The sequence below is a fragment of the Talpa occidentalis genome, unplaced genomic scaffold (assembly GCF_014898055.3).
Source record: "Talpa occidentalis isolate TD23 unplaced genomic scaffold, MPIMG_talOcc4v2.1 talOcc4.4, whole genome shotgun sequence".
In the NCBI taxonomy this organism is placed as follows: domain Eukaryota; kingdom Metazoa; phylum Chordata; class Mammalia; order Eulipotyphla; family Talpidae; genus Talpa; species Talpa occidentalis.
This window is the reverse complement of record NW_023604295.1, coordinates 126,366,429-126,390,024: the sequence shown is the minus strand read 5'-3', so window position 1 is coordinate 126,390,024 and position 23,596 is coordinate 126,366,429. Positions and strand designations below refer to the sequence as shown.

At 44.7% G+C, this 23,596-nt stretch overlaps 1 protein-coding gene across 1 annotated transcript in view; it reads right to left on the bottom strand.

Annotated features, from left to right (window-relative positions):
- Positions 1-293: 293 nt before the first annotated feature.
- The window catches only part of BFSP2 (beaded filament structural protein 2), a 63,475-nt gene continuing 40,172 nt past the window's right edge, over positions 294-23,596 (bottom strand). Inside the window, 5 exon segments of the mRNA XM_054701126.1 lie at positions 294-351; positions 6,550-6,653; positions 9,886-10,080; positions 13,917-14,016; positions 15,089-15,246. Of these exon segments, the coding sequence (XP_054557101.1) occupies positions 294-351; positions 6,550-6,653; positions 9,886-10,080; positions 13,917-14,016; positions 15,089-15,246 (615 nt within the window).

The window sequence follows — 23,596 nt, the reverse complement described above, 5'->3', positions numbered from 1 at the left end:
ATCAGTTTCTATTTGGGGCTCTTTCTAGATTATATTATAGCACTCTAAGTCTAGGGGAGCTGGCATAGCCTGAGGCAAGATAGCAAAGGTAAACTGTTGTTTCTGCTGCAACAGGACAGGGGAGGATGGGAGAAAAACATTTGCTATATCAATAATGACTCACCAGGTATCAGCTATGTGGATCTGATTCAGTGAAAATACCATCTTTGCAGTTCTTGCTGTGATCACTATTTGTCTGTGATCATCGTATGTGATAATCTGCAAGTGATTTGTGCACCAACCAAACAGGAGAGTTAACTGAGGTCATAGAAGGTATCTCCACTCTGCATTTTCAAGTCTTTGGTGGTGTAACTACAATATAGCAGTGTGGTAAGTGGCGGCTATCATCATTTTTGTTGTGGTGTTACTGTTTCAGCCAAACCAGGGTCAAAATTTTACATTTTCGGGGCCTCCCTGGTGGCGCAAGGGGTTAAGATGCAGCACTATGAAGCTATCTGAAGCCACTGCAGCACAAGTTCGATCCCTGACCAGGGAGGTGACCCATATGGTACAGCAGACCTCTCCAGACTCGCCCACTGCTCCCCTCAGCAGTCTATTTCAGTCAGCCTGTTCTGTTCCCCGCTCTGTCTCTAGTGAATCCTCTCACCCCCATACCTCTGGCCCATACCCCAGTTCTTGTATGCATAAATAAATAAATCTTTAAAAAATTTTTTTTACATTTTCTTTTGGAAAGTACTGTTTCATTGATTCTAAGAAGCACATTGTTTCATATGCTAAACGCTTTGAAATCAGAATCTGATAATAGTTGATGGTGTGTTATAGCTTAAGGCATCATTGATTATAAGATGCACCATCAGTGAAATAACATAAAAAAATAAAATGACTCCAAATGGAAGTTTACGATAAAGTTGAGATAGTAAAGGCCTCAGCATAGGGGTAAACGAAAAATATATGGAAAGATGGATTGAAATTGAGTTAATTCACAGAATTTCTATTTAGTTCTCTCATTACCTTTGGGTAGAAATGGATTTACAGGAAGTCAATGAAACTACAGCTTCTTCCCTTATGTGATTCTGCTAATATCTAGTTATAGCTTCATATGATCATATATTTTTATAAAATTTGTAGAAATAAGATGTTTTCCATTTTTTTTCATGATGACTCCAAATTGTATAAACTTTGGGTTCTGCCCCTGCCAGGGAACTCATAAAAATATGAGGCCATTTTAAATGAAATTTTCTGAGATTTTCCTAGTCTGTACAAGTAGTACCACAAACCTGCATAAGAACCAACTTGGTGTTCAAATGAAGGTATTTTCCTCCTTTTGCCCTGTGGCAAAGTTGAAACCTGCAACTTCTCTTCCTGTCCCACTCTGTGTCTTTCTTGCTCTCTCTTTTCCACATATACATCTCATTTTTTTCCTGTACTAAGGCCTTTAATGTCTCAGCTTTATCTAGGATCTCTAATTATTAGACTTGCATTTGGATTAATTTTATTTTTCAGTGGTATATCCAGTAATGGTGCATCTTATAATCAATGATACCTTAAGTTTCATGAACATTGTATATAAATACTATGAACTGGGTCCATCTAAGACAATTAGACTGGTTTGTGACATTAGATAACATTGCCCCCTAGAGGTCTCTCTTATAATCTGGGAGATTAGCCCCCTGTCTACTAGTGATAATTCACAAGTTTCATAAAACTCAGGAAATGAAACAGATGCCTGGTCATATGCCTTCATTTGCATAGGGCTGAGGAAAGAATGTGCATTCAGCCCAGATGTGGGGTTACTATCTGTTAAGGAACTGAAATGATCAGGAGTGAGTTCTGATGAAGTTAGATTGATGGATAGGCTATGAGACCTTTGGAAAGAAAAATCACCATGAGGGAGAGAAGAAACTGGAAGAGTGGTTCAGCTGAGTGAGTAGAGGTGAGAAGTGAGATCAAGGTAACCTCTGCTGATTCAGCTTACCTCTTCCAGGACTTGTGCAAATTAGGACCTTAAGGAAAGGAGAAAGATGTGGCATTAAGAGAAAGACCTAAGTCATAGCAGCTCAAAAACTTTGCTAGGACAACTCCTTACAAAAAAGTTGGTTATGAAAAGCAGTGCAGAGGGAGGATCACCTGTAGGAGATCTGTGAAACTACTGGAATGGCAGCCACTCTACTTACACCTGTGTGGGATACTCTGGAATACCTGCCTGCCAAGCATTTCAGATATACTCAGGAGATGAAAGCAAGACATCTCACAAATAAGATTGTAAATTGACCTCAACTATATTCCTAAGCTGGTCAGGCCAGTGGTGCATCTTTTTCATGATTATTCAACTTTTATCTGCACTAACCAATATGGCAGCCACTAGGCACTTATGGCTATTGAGTTCTTAAATATATGGTTGGTGTGACTGAGGAACTGAAGTTCAAATGTTATTTATTATTTTTTTTTAAAGATTTATTTATTTATTTATACAAGCACTGGGTACAGTCAGAAGCGTGGGAGGGTGAGAGAATTCACCAGAGCCAGAGCGGGTAACAGAACAGGCAGACTGACGAAATACACTGCTGAGGGGAGCAGCGGGCATGGCAGGAGAGATCTGCGTGCCATGTGGGACCCTTGCCGGTGGCCGGGGATTGAACTGGCGCTGCAGAGGCTGCAGGCAGCTTCGCAACCCAGCGCTCAACTGCTATGCCACCCGGGAGGCCCAAATGTTATTTATTCTTAATTAAATAAAATTTTAATTTAAAAATTGAAGCAGCAGAAAATATTTCTCCCACAAAACTTATAAGAAATATTTGAAGTGGTTTTTAAAAATATATTTATAAATTTAGAATTGATTTTCAACTTTTACAATACCTTCTTAAATATTATGTTAAAATGCTAATTGGCTAGAAGAGTTACTTAACTTAGACAGGTGTGATTTTGAAACTGGTATACTTTTTTTTTTTACAATTTATTTATTTATGATTAGAAGAATTGGGGTACAGGGCCTCCCCAGGTGGCACAGCGGTTGAGCGCTGGGCTGCGATGCTGCCCACAGCCTCTGCAGCAATGGTTTGATCCCCGGCCCCTTAGAGAGGGTCCCACATGGTGTGCAGACCTCTCCTGCTGTTTCCGCTGCTCCCCTCAGCAGTGTATATCGTCGGTCTGCCTGTTCTGTTTCCCGCTCTGGCTCTGGTGAATTCTCTCACCCTCCCACGCTTCTGACTGTACCCAGAGCTTGTATAAATAAATAAATAAGTAAATAAATAAATAAATGTTTAAAAAAAAAAAAAGAAGAACTGGGGTACAGGCCAGAGGTGTGGGAGGTAAGAGGATTCACCAGAGACAGAGTGAGGAACAGAACAGGCAGAGAGACCGAAGTATACTGCTGAGGGGAGCTGTGGGCCAGACAGGAGAGGTCTGTCATGTGGGAATCTCCCTGGCTGGCTGGGAATCAAACTGGCCCTGCAGAGGCTGCAAATAGCTTCACAGCACTGCATTTAACCTGCTGCACCACTGGGAAGGCCCGAAACTGATATACTTTTATGGAAATAACTGAATGCCTCAAAACAGATGACTGGATCAAGAAGTTGTGGTATAGGGCCTCCCTGGTGGTGCAAGGGGTTGAGCACAGTGCTGTGAAGCTGTCCGCAGCCTCTGCAGTGACAGTTTGATCCCTGGCCAGGGAGCAACCCACATGGCCCAGCAGACCTCTCCTGTCTCGCCCGCTGCTTCCCTTAGCAGTGTACTTTGGTCTATCTGCCTGTTTGGTTCCTCGCTCTGTCTCTGGTGAATCCTCTCACCTCCCACACCTCTGCCCTGTACCCCAGTTCTTGTATGCATAAATAAATCTTTAAAAAAAAAAAAGAGAGACTGAAAACCAGTGGGTCTCACTCTCTAGGGGAAAAAAAAGAAGCTGTGGTATATACACACATTGGAATACTACTCAGTGATCAAAAAAGATAAACTCATGCCATTTGGGCAACACGGATGGGGCTGGAAGGGATTATGCTAAGCGAAATAATTCAGAAGGAAAAAGCAAAATATCAGATGCTCTCACTTATAGGGGGAATATCGGGAAACTGAACAAAGGAGCAGGAAAAAGACAAAACTTGTAGGCGAACTATAGATGTGAGGCATATAGCAGGGGAGGGAATGAGGCAGGAGGTCAAAACAGGGGAGGGGAGAGCACAAGGGACTACGGTGATGGTCACAGGTGCCGTGGTGGTGGGAGAATTATGGCGACTACATGAGGGGAGAAATCAAATATGGTTTCAAAAATAAACAATGATGTAAGAAAATAAAAAAAATGAGGAAAAAAACCTGATATGTTTTTGCATCAAAGTCAAATGAACACTTCCAAAAAAGAGAAGCCAGTTTTGTCAATAGAGATGTGACCATCAAGGAAAAGAAGTTTTGGCCCTCGATTTAGTCATTGGAAAACTTTTCAGTACCTATGACTTGCCCAAAGAATTTTTCTTCTTCCACTTTCAAAGTTCCTTCTAAAAGGCAATCTCCATTCCCAGAAGGACACCGAAAGCTTGACTCCCCATGGTGTGAATTACATTTCATTCTCAAGAGCAGAAGATGGAGTAGTTCCTCCTGGCCATGACAGGGAACTTTTTTTTTTTGGCTGACGACTGTAGCATAGCACATCTATCTATACTGGGACCTACTCTGGTTCCTGTTTACCTTTTGCTCAAAATAACCAGCCTATATAATCCAATTAAACCAGTTGCTTCAGCTGAGACAATTGTTTGCTTTATTTCTTCACTCAGCTAACCGATTAATTTCTTGAATGTGAGTGGACAAGCACTTTTCTCCAGAACAATTATTCATTGTTTTTCTGAAATCCAAATTTCAGAAAATGCCAAATTCCAAGTGTCCAAATTCTGGGTATCCTGCATTTTTATCTGCTAAATCTGGCAATCCTAGAAATGATGCTAGAATTTTCCCCCAAAAGGCACCATCCCATCCTTTCTATGCCATTTCTTAAAACAAAAAAGAAGGTGGAAAGGTCTGAAAGAATGTTGGTGGGGGTAGTGAGAGATAATCAGAGAGGAGCGTGGTGCTTGATGCTTCTTGCTGAATCATCTTACTGAAAATTAACAGATTAGATCTGCATGTCTATTTTTCATGATTTTGACAAGAAAATAAATTATGTTAAGGGGTGTAGGGTAAAGAAAACCGTCAGGCTTTTCTGCCCTCCTGCCATCAGGATAGATGATGGATCCCTGCGGTCCTGAATGCATGCCTGATGGCGGGCACCTGGAGTAGGGTGTGGGCATAGGTAGATGGGATTCACCTGGGCTGAGACTGGGCTTTTAAGGGCGGCGTCACGGGGATGCCAGCAGCAGCAGAAGCCAAAAGAGAAGCCAAGAGAGAAGCAGAGAACGCTGGAGAGCCCAGATAGTGAAGACTTGTTGGGGGCTGGGAGGCCTGCCAGTCTCCTGGCCACCCAGCACCCCTGCCTGTTGGTACCAGGTAAATCCCAATAAAAGACCTGCACAAACCACTGAGGGCTCTGACTCCTCCTTCACCCGGTCTGCTGGATCATAGAAAACCTGCTCTGTGGCCATTCCTGACCTTACTCGGGGACATGCAAACTGTAATGTGCTGCTCTGCCTGCTTTGCTTTGTTTCTTTTCATGTGCACACTGAAAATTCCCAAAGAGATTGCAACATCCACCAGGGCAGACACCATGCCTGCTTTTCATGGGTATTCCCAAAGCCCAACAAAATGTGCACCAGAGGTGCTCAGAGTGTTATAGATGATAATGATGGTGGATTTAAAGAGCTTGGTGTAAAATATGTTGGATCTGAACTCCAGTGAATGTTCTAGTACTCTCATCGGGAGTTTGTTGAGCTCCAGAGCTAGGCCAGGGGCCAGTGGCTTTACCTGGTTAGGAAATCGGGTCTGTCTGTTCTTTAGAGGTGCATGGAAAGCCCTTCTGTTTGGCTTCAGAGCAAATGTTCTGTCCTTGAAACCAACACAAGCAGCAGCCTCCCCTGCCACCTGTCAGCGAATGGCTGCCAGAGAGTAATTGTGCTGGATGTTGTGAGAGGAAGCTGGAGTTAAATAAGGCCCTGGAGGAGTCAGGGGGCCCAGCAGTGCCTTTTCTTACCTGATAATGAAGCCTCATTAGAAACAGCAAGAAACTGTGCTGAGCATGGGAAGCACCAGTCTGCCCTGGTTCTTCCTGCCAAAGGCTGATTAACTTAATGACTTAAGACAGCTGCTCTTTAAGATTAGGGAATGCAGGAGACCCCGTGTGCGCAGACGGCACAGCGTGCTGTCTGGTAGAAATCCACTCTCCTCTTTCCAATGAGTGAGACGGTTTCTACGTCCAGGAAAACGTGTGGCCATTCAGACCCAGAAGTACTTCCTTTTGATGACTGACCTTTCGGGGCCCTCCAGCTGTGTTTAGGTTAGGGATTTATGTCTTGTCTGGGCAGGGGTGAGGGAAGGGGAGGAGGAGGGGAAATCATAAAAAAATTAATAACAAGAAAGAAAGAAAAGAAACAGACCTCATGCGCTGTGCAAATTAATAACAAGAAAGAAACATACCTCATGTACTGTGCATCCAGCATAGCTGGGCCAGCTGCACACTCTGCTTTCTGGGGGGCCCTTGTAACTAGTGTTTCAATTATGGGCAGCCCTAAAGTGTGCAGCTAAAAAGGAGATGGATGCTTTATGGAAATGCAGCATTGGGTGGTGTCCTTTCTATTTCTGGGCCTTAATAAAAGGGAATTATGTAAAGGTGTTGTGCAAGCTGTAAAGAGCTATTCTGCTCACATGACTTATTAACACAATTCCTTTGATCCCAGAAGTCAAAAAGAAAAGCCAGTTGGAGTGATTTCAACCAGGAGGCCCCATTTTTTGCCTAGCTTCTTTTTAAAGCCTGTTAAAGGGTTAATAAGGTTTCTTTTGTTTATATCTGCCTTGGTATGCTGGTATTTGGAACCCCAGGTGGTATGTGTGTGTGTGTCTTCAAACGTGCCAACATTGGACACATCCCCCTGACTGGGGGTGGGGGTGGAGGGGGGAAGACCCAGCTTGGATATTTTGGTCTGTACTGCTGTGTGACAGGTGGACTGACAGAAGCTTGAGTGAAGAATTAAGAAATTAAGGCTGGGCTATTTTCTTGGTACGTGTGTGGTTTTGGAGGCACTGAGAGCCTGTGGTAGGACACAGGTGGTGGTTTCAGTTTTAATCAGAAGGCAGGGGAGTCTTGCCTGGGTAGGTGGCAGATGCATAAACTATATTTGGCTGGCCGGGGCCCTGAGAGGGCTTAGGAAGAGACCAGGAAGAAAATTCTGAGGTGGCAAGAGCGGTAGATGCCTACAGCCTAATTAATCCCCCGCGGAGTTAAATTGAAGTTCCCTTTAAACTGACAGAGAGGCGCTCTGCCAGTAGCAGCAGAGCGTGGGTGTCTGCGCATAAACCCGCATGCAGAAAACATGAACAAGGTCTGGGTGCTGTGATACCTGTGATTGTGATTACGTGCCATTAAGTACCACCCCATTGCCTCTCTATCAAGAATGGAGTTTTTGCTCCAAATGATGGCAATCTTGCATGTCATGAGGGCAAACTGTACTTTGTCATCCTCAAGGACCCTTCCAGAAGCCTTCAGGAATGGATCCACCAGCACAGTCAGGCAGGTAAAGTGATATCCATCTGCTAGGGAGTTGAGAGTGAGAGGCAGGCAGACAACCATAATGCATTTATTTGGAGAGGGACAAGGAAGGTTGCTCAGGCCACAGACTACTTCACTTAAGGCAGAAGGTCTCTCTCCACTTCCAGGTAGCTTTTCAGCTCAAGCTCAAGCAACCAGAGAATTCAAAAGGAAATCCAGGCCAGGACAAAACTTCTCAAGGAAATTTTGCAGGCCACTTGGTAAGGAAGACAGCATTATCCTCATGAAAAGAGGAAGTTGCTATTAACTGACAAAAAATGTAAATAAAAAACCAAACAAATAAAAAAAAAATTAGTGAGAGAAGTCCTGGGTGATCACTTGGTAAATATACACAATAAGATTATAGGAAAAACATAGTCTTTCCTGGAAAGAATTTTGCCTTTTAAACAAAGTTTGGGTTTCAATCTCTGCTCTATGGCTATCAGCTGTGCAACCTTGGGTAAAGGAATTAAGCTCAGTGAGGCTTTGTTTTCTGTCTGTAAAGTGGGGGTAATGAGGTAATCCTGCTAGGGTTTTTGGGAGAAATGAAGATAAGAAACAGCTTACAACTGTGTAGCCACAAAACAGGCATTTGTCAATGGACTTCTATCCTTGAAGTAAATTCAGCCTAACTTGGTGCTTTTGCATTTGTTTAAAAAGGTTTTGTGTATTTATTCAGGTGTTCATAGGCATCTGGAAAAATTAACTTTGTTAAGAGCATCTAGCTTTTATAACCAACATAGAAATCAATCCAATGAAAAGGCAGTTGGAAAGGTGCTGGGCGACACGGTTTTCCATTTGAAGGAGTGAGGGTTAGGTCACACCCATGTGACTCTGCTTTCTGAGGAAAGAGGTGTTACAGAGTTCACTGGACAGAGCCACGAGACCTGGGCTTCCATCCCAGGCCTGCCTCACCTCCCTGTCAGGTCAAGGACAAATCCTTCCTGCTCTGTGCCTGCGTGTTCTTTCTGGAATTAGGAGAAGTCAGATTATATACTCACTAAGTGGTTTCTTAGAGCTGCTCTTATTCAATGTGTGCTATAGAAGGGAACTTGGAGATATGAAGGTATAGAACTTTGATAGAAAAGTAAAGGACTGGATTTCTGTAAAGAGCTGGCAAGGAGGAAGCTCATGTATATGCTCCTGGACTCATGTATATGTATATGGACTCATGTATATGAGTATGAGCTCATGTATATGCTCCTGGGCTCATGTATATGCTCCTGGAATTCTTGCCCACTAAAAAAAGACTGCATATATCCATGTAGGTGCACATGTATGCACAAATGTACACACACATACACATGTGCCTAGCCTCTTGCCTGTGAAATAGAGCTCTCCCAACACCCCTTGCAGGCAGGTATGGCCCTGTGAGCAGGCTCTGGTGACTGAGATACAAGGGGATGTCCATTAGAGAAGTTCTCAAGACATTTTTCTTCACTGACAAAAAAAGAGGCCCGCAAGGAACGGCCTTTTGCTGTTCCTTCTTCCTTTCCCTTCTTGCTACCCAGGGCTATGATGTCTGGAGCTGCAGTGGACATGTGACAACCATGCATGACAAAGATGGAGATGAAGAGGCAGACTATCAGAGATAATAGAAAGATACAAGGTGCTTGGGGGCTTCATGAAGTCACGGAGCTTGCCAGACGACCTCATTTCTTGAATAAACAAAGCTGATGCCCTTGCTGCTCCAAGTGTGGTCTGTGACCAGCAGCACAGGCGTCACCAGTTTTGTTACAAAAGAAGAATCCCAGTCCCCACCCCAGAAATGGACTCCGCATTTTAAAATGATGTCCAGTTTTGGAAGTTTGGGGTACACATTGAAATTTCAGGGACATGGGTCTATAGCCCTCTTCATTAGGGTCTGTTACATGCAGCTGAAAGCATTCCTAGTGGATAAGGTGTAAGTACTGGGTATGTAGGAGGATATGGTTCTCTGTGCGTGCATGTGTGCACGTGATGACACACAGGCACAATCACATGCACACACACTAATGCATATTTACCTACATCATTGTGTGTGCTTGTATGTACACGGATGTATATATGAATATATGAACAGAAAACCCCCGGGAGGACACAGCTAGGCTGTGGGCAAGGATGAGGCTATGTTGGGAAATTTGGGAGGGGTGATTTCTTCTTTTTATCTTCTACAGTATTTGAAAAAAACAACTCTGAAGCCCGTGAGTACATATTCCTTTCATAATTGAATAGGAAAAGAGACGCACTGGCTCTCCTCCCTGTCCAGCAGGGCATGGTAGGACGCCTCGGTCCTCTGCAGCTGGTTCCTGTGCGCCGATGCTGCCCCGCCTCTGCGCGTCCCTGAGCTCCGCCTCCAGCCTGCCCACCACCGCGCCCAGGCTCTGCAGCTCGAGGTCATGCCAGTGCTTGGCATCGTGCAAAGTGTTCTCCAGACCTTATTTCTGCAAAAGAGCACATGCTCTCCAAACCCAAGGCCGACAGGCAGGACCCTTGAGGGGGAGGTACAAAGCAGCTGGAGGGGCTGGCATTGGCCTGTCCTGTCCATTTCTCCAAGGACACTTACCTTGCCAGGCTTACGGGCTCTGAGGGGAAATCATGAATGCTTCAGCAGCCATTCTCTTGTTTAGTCTAATTCGTTGATTCTTCTGCTGGTGGGATGGGGTGGGGTGGGCATGGGGTCGGGGTGGAGAGGGTGGGGTGGGGGAGAAAGGCAGAGACAGGAGGAGGGGCAGGAGAGAGATGAGATGAAGTGAGAGAGAGCGGAGAGGCAGTTTGCAGGTGTTTCTTCAAAGCAATCTTGCTCTCGGAACTGCCTGGGGGTCTTTATACTGACGATTTCTCACTCCCTGGGGGGCACCGTCCACCTCCACTGCTGAAACCCCATCCATCATTCAGCTCAAGTCCTGCCTTCCCTAGAACGCCTTCCCAGATTACATAGTCAGAATGAATGTCTCTGGCCTTTATATACTCAGCAGTTTTTCCTTTAGTGTTTTAGTAACGGATCTTGGCTAAGTCCTCTTCTTCCCTGCTGCGCCTCCACTGCGGGTTCCCACCGCCCCATCCTCAGCCTGCTGTTCTCTGAGTTTGTCTCCTGGGCCTCCCGCTGGTTGGTCTCTAGGACACTTAGGATTTTAGTCGTCTCTGCCATGACCTCTGCATTGACACCTGAACCTCTTCCCCAAGTCACAGACCCACTGTGGACCTCTTATTGGAAATATATAGTCCCTGGGCACCTCAAATCAAGTGCCCCAAATGGAGCCACTGCCTTCCTTCCGAACCTGCTGATCCTTCTTATTCTGGGCTTCAGCTGGTGAACTCATGCGGGCTAGAAACTGGGGAAAGATCTGCCCCTGTTCTTCTTCCTCCAGAATTCAATCATCACTGAATTCTCCTCTCATACATTCTGAGAAGTTTTCACATGTGTCTCTCTCTCTCCCCCAGTCACCAGTGCTCAGGACTGGGTGCTTGTGCCTCTCCCTGAGGAACCTTTAGCTTGTCTTCTTGTCTCTAGTTCCTCCTCCTTGTGCTGTCCCCACATAGCAACCTGTGTGCTGTCTAAACACAAATCTGGGATTGTATCCCCTCTGCTTCGACACCATCCACAGCCCCCCAGGGCCCCTAGCATGCTACACATGACTGGCCCAGCATGTTTCCTTCTTGACCCACCCGCTCCTGCCACCACACACACAGCAGTCAGTGTCTCTAGTCTTTGCACTCACTGAGCTCTCATGATGTTTCTACACCCTCACCATCCTTCTCCATGCCATCCATCACCCTTACCTGGCTCACTGTTACTCATCCCCCTTGACATTCTCTAGCACTACGATCACCAGGCTCTGTCAGGGTTGGCCTCTGGGTTTCCATTGTGACCCAAACACCTACGTGCCCTTGAAACTTCCTTCTCCTTTTCCCATATACCACTCCCTGCAGTATAGGACTGACCAATAAACACCTTTAAAAATTGTGTCTCTCTGTCCTTAACATATTTTAATAGATGTCATTATGGTACACCTATAATTTAGTATCTGATACTTTTTTAAAATTTATTTTATTTTATTTTTTTAAAGATTTTTATTTATTTATTTATACAAGCACTGGGTACAGTCAGAAGCATGGGAGGGTGAGAGAATTCACCAGAGACAGAGAGTGGAACAGAACAGGCAAACTGATGAAACACACTGCTGAGGGGAGCAGCGAGCATGGCAGGAGAGGTCTGCGCGCCATGTGGGACCCTCACCGATGGCTGGGGATTGAACCAGCGCTGCAGAGGCTGCGGGTAGCTTCGCAGCCCAGCGCTCAACCGCTGCGCCACGGGGGAGGCCCTCAAATTTATTTTTTGCATAGAAGAACTAGGGTGTGGGCCAGAGGTGCGGGGAGTGAGAGGATTCACCAGAGACAGGGGAGCAGAACAGGCAGATTGACTGAAATACACTGCTGAGGGGAGCAGCAGGCCAGACAGGAGAGGTCTGCTGTGCCATGTGGGTCAGCAATCTGGCCAGGGATTGAACTCATGTTGCAGTGGCTGGCGATAACTTAATAGTGCTGAGACTTAACCCTCAGGCCACCAGGGAGGCCCCAGCATCTGACTTTTTATAAAGTATATAAGAAACAAATATTTTTACATTGAATTGAGCCAAATCATGATGAAATAGGTTTCTGGACCCTGTCTCTCATCAGGAGACTTTCACCCCCTTTAGAACACTGTGGCTGAAATGGAAGATTCTTGACCAAGATGCCATCTTGAATCATGGCTGTCGTTAAGCAGGGGTCACTATATTATCTTATTTAGAGCTTCTTAATTCTATAAGCTATGAGGATGTTGAGTCAGGTTCTCATCCTAAGATGTTCACTAGAAACTGAATCTGGTTCAGAGTTACTGTTTTATGGCAGTGAGGATATGGAATTGGCTACCTGGACTTCCATTTGTTCAAATTCCCTTTGTCAGGAAATTGCCTGGTTTGTGAGTGGTTGTTACGGATATTGAACCCATAGTACCTGTGATTTGGAAAAACGATTCACAGAGTCATGTTTGCATCCTCTGTCTACAGTTTTTGTTCCATGTTCAGCGATGACTCCTACATGTGTGCTGGAGTTTTTCTCTGATAACTCAGGAGCACTGCCCAGGGGTGTTCACAGGAACTTCCATCAGAGGTCCTATGACCCTTCAATCCCATTCTTGGAGCCCAAGTCCAGCTTCCCCACCTCAGACTCTGACAAGGGAAGCTTCTAGGAAGAGCTAAACATGACACCCTAATAGAACTTTTAGTCCATTCCAGAGAGCAGAGGGTGTTGATTTCTGTATTGTTAAAAAATATTTTAAGAAATAATGATAATTTATAATGCAAAGATCAACCTGCAAACTGCAGTGAGTCTGAGTTTACTAGGTGTTGACATCACTAGGGTGATTGTGATTGAAGCAGGGGCAAACCATATCAAAAGAATTGTCTCATACAAACTGGGCCACTGCCAACATTCCGAGAAGCCAGCAAGAACAAGAGCACCCTGTTTGAAAGTGAACTTTTACCTACTTTCACCTTGTGATCCCTCCACCTGATCATATGCTCATCCTCTATAGCCTCACCCTTGTTTTTCTCTCTGTAAGGACCCTCTGACCTTTATGCATCCTGGGCCCACATATTGGGAATCTAACCTGAGCTTGTGATCTTCCAACCAGTTCTCTGCTATTTCCACATAACCCAACTTTACCTTTTTAATGACCTGAATTTTTCAGATGAACTTTGTTTGGTTGAACATGAAGCAGAGATGCAGACAGGGAACCTATTACAGATAATTGCTCTCAGGATGGGGCAGAGGAAGGAACTAGGCCCAGAGGTGTTCTCCCCTAGAGTCTGGTTGCCCTTTATTCCACCAAGAGCTCCCAAGTGTGAGTTACATCATAAGACCTGTTTCACCAGGAAGCAAGTGGGCTGGACTTTTACACCCACCTGTAGTCATTGGCTGAGAGCTGGCAGACCTACCTTGTAGGCCAGGTGTCCTCTGTTTAGCTGAGGGAAAGTCTGGATAGGAGCTGAAAAGGGGTGCCTGTAGGCCCTAGCTGCTACATTCACAGCAGCAGCAGCCTGGGAAGGGGATTTTGATGGGGGCACTAATGCCTCCACTATACTTGTGATTTGGTATTAGTGACCCTTTCAGGCCTCAAAAACCACATGCTGTGAAATGGGAATCTCTTGGAAACTATACCTCAGAAGATGACAGTTTGACCATTGAGAGTTAACAAAAATGTAAGAAATGCCAGGGGTCTTCCTGGCCCACTCACCAGAGCCTGCCAGGATTCCGTCTCAGCTCCAAGGCTCTGGACTTGGCACCAGGTACTGTGTACCAGAGGACAGCAGTCAGCGTGTGCTCCTGGGTCTGGTCTGTGGGTGTAGGGTAAAAGGTTTTCAGGCTTTTCTGCCCTCCCACCATTAGGATTGCCCTGCCTGATGGGGCAACTGCTGTTGTTACATTGTTTTGTTGTTCACTTCTGTGGGCAGTGGGAGGGGTATTGAGATGGTCACCAAGAGAAGCAGAAGCTGGAGAGAGGCAGGAGAGAGAAGGGGAGAAAGAAAGCCAGAAGAGAGAGAGAGAGAGAGAGAGAGAGAGAGAGAGAGAGAGAGAGAGAGAGAGAGAGAGAGAAGCCCAGAGTGAAGACTTGCTGGGGGCTTGGAGGCCTACTGGCCCCCTGACACCCCTGCCTGCCATGTACCTGGTTGCTGCAATGCATGTAAAGCTCAATAAAAGCCTTAGAAAGCCACAGAGTGCTCCAGGACTCTCCTTTACCCGGTCTGCTCTGCTCAGATCATAGACATTTTGCTCAATGGCCCTTCCTCCCTTACCGTGGGCGACTTCCGCCTCTTGTTGTAGAGAGTCAGGTCTCTTGTGAGCCAGCAGAAGGGGAGAACTCAGCCCTTCTCTCACTTGCCCTTTCCAGGGTCTCTTCCACAGCCTCTAACTCAGCGGAAGCATCTGTCACGTTGAAATTCCCTTTTCCAGGCACCCTCACCAACTTGTATGCATTCACTTAGTTTGAACATATAATGCATGCAAATAGAATACAATGCAAAAGATTTGTCTAAGGGATCCATAAGACCCATCCTTGGGTCTTAATTACTCAGGTCTCCTGTTTCCATTTTCTTATACTTCCAGCCAGAAATTTTCATAAATGTATAAATATGTATAACCACCCCCCTCTTGCTTTGGTACTTAATATAGCTTAGGCATCATTTTATATCAATGTGTAAATCAATTGCATTATTTTCAGAGCTGCATAATATTTCCTTGTTTGGAAATCCTATAATTATTTACAAATTCCCCACTGGTGAAACAACTTCGGTTGTGTCACTCTTTGCCTCTCACAATCGTGAAAAGCATAATCTGCACCTCTCACTACACACGCAAATGTCTTTGAGGGGAAACTTCCTGACTGGAACTGCTAAGTGAGAAGGGCACATGTTCGCAATTTTGATGAATGTTGCCAGGTTGATGTTCAGAGAACCTGTAACCCCTCCTGGCACTGAATTGGTGCCAACCCCCACCTCTTGCCCAAGTAAGCAGTTGGCCAACTGGATCTGATAGTCCCTGTTTCCTTGTAAAAACCAGCCTGGCCACTATTGGGAATACAAGGGGAAGGTCTTCTCCCTGAGCAAGTGTATATATTCTGATTCCTCCCCTTATATTCTGGGGAGCAGGTGTTTGTTATTCCTATTTGCTGGGGAAAAGGGAAAAAATGGGAGTTCACCCTCAGTCTTCAATGCCGTCTGAGGAAATGTCTCCTGACTGGATGTAGGAGAAAAAACCTACTTTCTCTTCTAGGTTACTGGTTTTCTGGAATTACCATGTGTCCCACACATGAATACTTATTTATAAATTGTGCAAAAATAGTGCCATCTAATTAATGGGCTAAGAAATCCCTAGTCAGAAGGCTCGTATCTCAGTAATTTGCTCAATTCTTGCTGTTTGAGGGCTGTGAAGAGTTCAGCAAAAATGTCACAAAGGCTCGGGAGCAGCTGAGGGAGAAAAGAGGCCATGGCCTTGCTCTGACTTGTGGGCCATTGGCATGAGACTCTGGGCCAGCCTTGGGCCTTTTTAGTGGCAAGTCTGCAGGCTGGCAAGGCAGGGGGCGGGGTGGGGGTGGGTGGTAGGCAGGCAGGCAAGCTTCCCAGCCCCCCATGAATATTTTATGCTCTTTCCTCTAGGCTTTCTCTAGTGTTCTCCCGTGGTGTCGCCTCTTCTATTGTCACGCCTCTGTAGCCATCCTCCCGAAGCTGTCCCTGAGTGATGCTGCCCTTAGAGCCTCAGCCTCCAGGCTCAGGTGTGCCCACTTATTCATGCCCACACCATGCTCCAGGTGTCCACAATCAGGCACATGTGCCCTGTGCCCGCACTCCCAAACCCCTTCTGCATTCAAGGCCTCAGGTGATAGCCACAGAGGTTAGTGGTATAAAAAGCCTGATTAATTCCATTTACCCTACAGCCTTGCAGAGCCCGGCCCTGCTCACAGAACACAGATGACTATGAGTGGAGAATGACCCCATGAGGATTCTCTCCTGGAGTCACTGTGAGTCTCCCATGAGGTTATGCATGTGGATGCATGCATATATTGACTATATTTTCCGTATGTAAAAATTAATAATAGCTAAAAAATGACTTTGTAAAAACCACTATGAGTTGTCTGCTGCTATTCTGTGTTGGTGACTGTTAACAACTTTATGTCCATTACATTGAATTTTGACATCCAATGAAGCAGGAGTCCTTTTATTCCTATTTTACATGAGGAAACTGAGGTGCAGAAAAAACTGAGTTTTTACTCAAAATTGTAAGGGCCATAAGGGCAGAGCTGAGACTCAAGTCAAGTAGCAGACACAGAGCAGAGCTCCTGACTGGTAATTACTGATGCTGCTTCCACCAATTCATCAACTTAAGATTCCCCAAATTGAAGTTCCCTTTGGCAAAGTGATGGTGATCATTCTAAAATGTCCTCAATGCCAAGTTTTCCTGTGATCAGTAGCCCTGGTTTTCTTCCTCTCTTTCTGGCTGGGACCTGGTCCCAGGCGCTGTGTGGGTGGGAAGCAGGAGACGGGGCATCCTGGCCGGCAAGTGGAGCCAGGCAATGTAGCTACACAGAATGACCAGGGCGTTCCCTATGAACTGGAGCCGGCTCTTAAGGGTTCAAATGAGTTAATCTTCAAATTTTCAGAAATTTTTTAAACCAGTTGTTAAACATGGCCACCATTAACAAATAAATGACCTCAACTTACAATTAAATAAGTTATGCTAAAATGGTAATTAATTCAGCAGACAAATGAATTAAAAATTGTGGAATATATACTCAATGGCATACTACACAGTTGTGCAAAAAGATGAAATTTGGGGCAAAATGGATAAATCTCAAGGTGATTTTGTTAATTGCATTAAGTCAAAAAGTGAAAGATATTGGATGGTTTAACTTTTCTGTGAGCTATAAGATTCATACACAGCAGGAATAAATCTTGTTGAAAGAATATAATGGGTACTAGAGGGAAGGGGAGGGAGGGAGGCAGGTGGGGTATTGGCACAGGTGGTTGGTGGAGGGTGAGTGGATCATGTGCACATATGGAACAGCAAAATTGTAACCCCCAAAATTTAAAAAAAAGGCAATAAATATTAAAACAATCATTTGCTAATTATTTTACATTTTATCACTATCTATGTCATTGAGGTTATTTACATTGATGATACCTGTGTGGAGGAAATAACATATAATGGTGTGTTCAGTGCACCTCTTTACAATTCTGTGCTCCTTTACAGCAAGTTAGTATTTTAAAAATCAATCCTAGGGAGAGTATTTACACTATGAAAATTGGCAAGTGCTACAAGTCAGGGATTGAGTTACTGTTTTGTTGATTGTCAAGACAGGGATGCAGAAAATGTCAATGCAGATTAAACTTAAAAGTGAGTTATGTCAGTAGCTGTGACATTGTGAATAGCACAAAAATTAAAGGGAATATTCTTCCAATATTTCAAAACTATTATCTGATTTGATAGAAGTTTTATCATTGGTGAGTGAATTCAGTAAGGTCAATGAAAATATAAGTCAAAATTCATATTAGTTAGCTGCATTAATCATCAATGTGAGTAACTTTGTTTAATCAGGTATTAATGAAATTTTCTTTGTAGTTTGATTTTTGTGACACTATGGTTGATATTATAAAAATGATTGTCAGATTTTGCAAGTAATAGCAAATCACACTGAAGTTATAGGTGCAAATGAAAAAAAAAATTACCCTAAAATGTATGTTATTTCTAAAATTATGAAAAAATAAAACATCAACAGAATCTTCTAGTTACCTTTAAGCAGTGTTGTGAATCTGACCGGCACATATATACAGATGCTGACATTTCAAGCACCGGGCATGAAATGAAGCCAAATTCCCAGGAGAGCAAATATCAAAGCCTTGGTGGGGAGTGTGGGTGAAGCTGCTGGAGAAGGCTATGCCACGGTCCCTCACATGCTCTGTCCTTCCTTTCAACCCAGACCATGAGTGACTTGTATGTAGTGCTACATACTTGTCTCTGGAGGGGTGAATCCTCGTGTCTCAGTTTGTGCTACTCGTGCAAGTCAATGCCACACTAGACTGTAGGTATCTGGCGTGCAGGGACGACTTACTTACCCCTCTATCCCCCACAGGGACCAGGGCTTTTTACTCCTAGGATGGCTTAATAACACTTATTGAAGGTCTACAAAATGTACCAGGCACTTTGTAGTGACTGGGGACTACAGAAGAGGAGGATCTACCAATAATGGAATTAAATCAAACCTCCTTTTCATTAGGAGGATTAGCTGCAATACTATAATGATTATAAGTTACTTCACAGTCATGTGCCATCAGCTGAATGTTATTAAGCTAAAGATGATTTTCGATAGCAGCACACACAACCCTGACCCACCCCAGCCAGAGGTACGATTGATTTGGGTGGAGGCTGGATGCCTGACTGGTTCTTAATAGGAATGAAAAAAAAGTGCATGTCTCACTGGAGGAAACTTCAACATTGGCAGGAGAGTTGGCCTGGCCCTGACTAGGCTAAGCCAAGTTTCTTCTTGAATTTATACAAGAACCTCCTGGCTGTTGAAGCTGCTCTATTTGGAATTTAGGACCAAGTCCCAGCCTCAGTTAAAGCTGCCAAAAGAAACACAGAGGAACAAATGGCTTTGAGGTCTTGACCTCCCCTGCCCTCTTGGTCAGAAGTAAGCACACCTCACTGATGAAATCAGCAGATGAGGTGCTGCAATGAGAGTAACTTGCAAGAGAATAATACATTCTTCTTACTGAAGGTAACTATGGGGGAACTCTAAATGGTAGTATTAACTCTGGCTCATTGAGATCATCTCATTCCTAAGAAGCAGGATCTCCTCTGCTGTGTCCCTGTTAGCAGACTAGAAAGTATTAAATACAAATCTCACCACTTTACTTTTTCAAGGTTTGTTTTATCCGAGCAAATCTCTTATTTTGGAAATTGAGAAAGCACTTTTATTTTCTATGGAAAAGGACTATTATTAAAAATGATCTAAGATAGCCTTGAGATCAACAGATTCAGGTGGCCAGGGATGGGCATTTACTAGAGCAATGGGCTTTGTGTCTTCAGCCTCCAGTGCAGGGCCTGCCACCTGCTTTGTGCTGGGCAGATGGAGAGATGATCCTTGGATAGAAGGTGTGAGTGGGAGGCTGCAGTCACCCAAATTAATCTCATAGAAAAGGACAAGGTGGCTGGGATGGGTTGGGTGACATTTCTCCTTATAAATGGTGCATTGTTTTGTATCTTTTGCATTTTGAACCAAGTGAAGGTATCATCTACTTAGATCTACATGGCCATCTGCATAGATGAAAGTACAAAAGAGGAGACCCTTTTGCAAAGCTGACTCTGTGACATCCATTAAGGTATAGAAATATTGGGTGACCCCCCCTTCCCTTTACCGCCCATCAGAGATTATAACCAATCCTCAACACAGGGGAACCCCTAGATTACTGAATGCTCTCAGGGGTTCTATCTCCTTAAAATTAATTATCCTATTGGCTATGAAGACAAAAGCACATTAGGGACTCTTGCAGGCTAGAGCCAGTGCACCTCAGTCCCATCTTAATCCAATTTCATATCTCCTAGAAAATATTGACTCTCTTTTAGTGTAGCATAGCTGGCTGTATAAAATATTTATCCTTGCAGGGAAAATTATTTTTTGCAAAAATGGAGTCACAGAGTCATGCTGTCTGAGCTTTCTAGTCTCCTCACAGTTACATCTAGACCTATGCTGTCCAAGATGGTAGCCACTAGTTACATGTAACGATTTTTAAAACATTTAAAAAATTAAATAAAATTTAAAATCCACTTGTTCAGTTGTCTTATTCACATCTGAAGGGCTCAGTTACCACATGTGGTCAGGGGCTGCCATACTGGATTGCTGCACAGATTAAAATACTTCCATCACTGCAGAAACTTCCACTAGTGGACACTGCTCTAGACAATCTCTAATGTTTCTTTCATTAGAAATTTATTGATATTCTAAGAATATCAATAAACGGAAACCTCACAATTCATCTCCATCTGTTCACCTGTCTTCATTCTTAAGTCTGCACAATTGGTCTTCTTGTTTAAGTAATCATGATGGTTACGGCTCAGTTAAACTTCTTCACCACAAATGCCTGCATGACCCCAGACAAGGGCAGGGCAGCTGTCAGCAGGGAGCATGGGAGCAATCTATTTGTTATGTAGTTGCTGGCCTCTAGGGACTATAAGAGGGGACTGAGTTGTCTCTCATTTGTGTCCCCCAAGCCACTCCACCCCACCAGCTTGTGCTAGTGATCAAACAGCCTTCGGCTATGTTACTTACCATCCAGTGCAGTGAACAAGCAACAGACAGAAAGCTTCTGGGAACAAAGGTGAGGAGCCTTTGTGGGAGGGGACATAGCAGGTAAAATAGCTTGCCTGGCTGGGAGCAGACTACTGGCCAGGTTGAGGGGAGGAAGCCAAGCCTCTGAGCGCCCAGGCTGAGGCTCTAGACAAGGAGAGAGGATCTGGGTTCCCCTCGGGGGAGGTGAGCTGAAGCCTCTATCCGCCTGGCAGAGGAGACCACTCAGGCAGCAATCTGCTTCAATACTGGGTGCCCAGTGTGTGGCCCAGGAATCTAAGAGGAGCTCCACAATCTCTCTCTTTTTAAAAGATTTATTTATGCATACAAGAACTAGGGTGCAGGCCAGAGGTGTGGGGGTGGGGTGGTGAGAGGATTCACCAGAGACAGAGTGGGTCGCAAAACAGGCAGACTGTCTGAAATACACTGCTCAGGGGAGCAGCAGGAGAGACAGAAGAGGTCTGCTGTGCCATATAGGTTGCTCCCTGGCCGGCCAGGGATCGAACTGCTGCAGTGGCTGCGGATAGCTTCATAGCACTGTCTTCAACCCCTGTGCCCCCAGGGAGGTCCCTTGCCCCAGGAGTCTGCAGTGATTGGGTTGCATACTATGTAAAGTTGGTGGATTTTTGCCAATGTAATGAAGATGTCAAATCAGCTAATTTTGAGTTGATGGAAAGGCAGAGCACACTGGGTGGGCCTGACTAAATCAGGCTGGAACTTTGAAAGAAACTTAAACTCCTAGAAGACCTACATACCGTTGAAAAGGTAGAGACCTGTACTCTTTTTTTTTTTTTTTTAATGTGATCTTTGCGCTAATGGAACAGAGCTCTTTAGTGATTTTCTTTTATTTATTTGTTTGTTTGTTTGTTTATACAAGCACTGGGCACAGTTACAAGCACGGGAGGGTGAGAGAATTCACCAGAGCCAGAGCGGGGTTGGGGGGGTGGGCAGAATAGGCAGAAGGACCGAAGTACACTGCTGAGGGGAGCAGTGGGCAGCAGGGGAGGTCTGCGCGCCATGTGGGACCCTCACCCGGGTGGTCGGGAATCGAACCAGCACCACAGAAGCTGCGGGCAGCTTCACAACCCAGTGTTCAACCGCTGCGCCACCGGGGAGGCCCCCTGGACCAGTACTCTTAAAACATAAGTGTGTAAGTCAACATTACCGCAATAAAATAATTTAAAAAAGATAAAAAGAGGTCTTCCCTGGTCTTGGAGATGCAGATAGCCCTGCTGAGAACTGCCTGTGGTGGGGAGGAGGGAGACTGGGAGGTGAGGGCCTGGGTCCTGCAGCTGTAAGGAACAGAATCCTGGCACAACCTGGATGGACCAGCCAGGCTGGTCCGCTGCAGCCTCCAGAGACCTTCAGAGGAGGGGCCACCTGAAACCTGGCCTGGAATACTGACCATGGAAATGGAGGTAATCAGTGCATACTCCTTTAAGCCACTAAGTTTGCAATAACAGGTTACAAAGCAACAGAAAACAAATATGCCTCGCTACCTGGGGGGCTCCAATCCCAACAATGGACAAAACTAAAGTGGGAAAGATCAACTTTTTGAGTCCCAAGTAGCTTCCGTCAGAAATTCTGGAAGCCCTTCGCCTGTCAGAGGTCTGTTTCCAGGAAGAGGTCAGGAACATATGCTTATATTTACCGGAATGGATTGTCACCAACTTAAAGCACAATAACTATATAATATTCTTGAAAGTGTATTTTTGGCTACCCAGAACATCATTTCCTGTTGGTTGGTAAAAGATATTTGAAATGAAAGATATGGGTGTTCTATGAAAGCAAAACTTAGGGGAAGAGCTTGGTTGCAGGGAAGCTAGAAATCTCAACTCCTTGGCTCCCCTGCTCCCTCCCTGGCAACAATAAATGCATCTGTAAAATGTGTCTAACAATAGTTTTATATATATATATATATATATATATATATATTAAATAGCTTTTTAAAAAAAGATTTATCTATTTATATAAGAACCAGGGTACAAGCCAGATGTGTGGGAGGGTGAGAAAATTCACCAGAGACAGAGCAGAGAGCAAAACAGTCAGACGACCGAGGACACTGCTGAGGGGAGCAGCGGGCGAGACAGGAGAGGTCTGCTGCGCCATGTGGGTATCTCTCTGGCTGGCTGGGAATCGTGAAGCCATGCTGCAGAGGCTGCGGACAGCTTCACACCACTGCATTCAACCCGCTGAGCCACTGGGGAGGTCCACAATAGTTCTATTTTGAGACTATGATGAGAATTGAAGGAGTAGAAAGGATATCAAACTTCTGGCCAGCACAAAGGCCCTCAGTGGGTTATCAATTTTACTTTTGAATTTTAGGTCTTTAAACAGTGGCTGATGGGGTGCACATTCCCAAAAGTTTTAGGTAAGAAGGGCACTGAGAGGTCTTGTTCCAGCCAATGTCAGAATGGAGCACACCTGCCCTTGGGACTCTGTTTTCTGTTTGTCACTTGACAGAATGGAAATGTCTCCTCACATGACTCTAGGGAACAGGCCAATGACAGAGTCCTGCAGCATCCCCTGGGGTGACTTTTTCAAAGTCCTATTGATTGTGACTTGGGGACTGTGTTCCACGGTTAGCCAGGTCGGGAGTGTGACATGGCGTACTGTCTGAGGTTCCCAAAACATCTCCACATACTTGAGTTGGGTTAACCCCAACAAAATAGAAAAAGGTGGGCCAGACTTTTAGATGCTCCAAAATTCTCTGGACCAACCTGATCTCCCATCACTGAATCATGCAACTTGAGAAGCTCCAAAAACTAGACCTCAGGTTCTCCAAGGCTGGAAAGAATATGGTTACTGCATCCATCCAGAACCTCTTTATAAGCTTTTAATGATGAACAAATAAGAATTGACAGGTAGGTGCAGGTGCTGATGGTTTCCACCTTCATCCCTTAGGCCACAGCACATTATTTCTCCCCAGTCTTCTCCCCACTGCAAGATTCTGCACCTTCTTTTTTTTTAAAGTATCTAATTTTTTATTTTATACATTTTTTACATCATTTTTCATTTTTGCACGATGTATGCATTTTCATCTTGGTTATAGCTCCCATACAATTCCCACCCCTCTT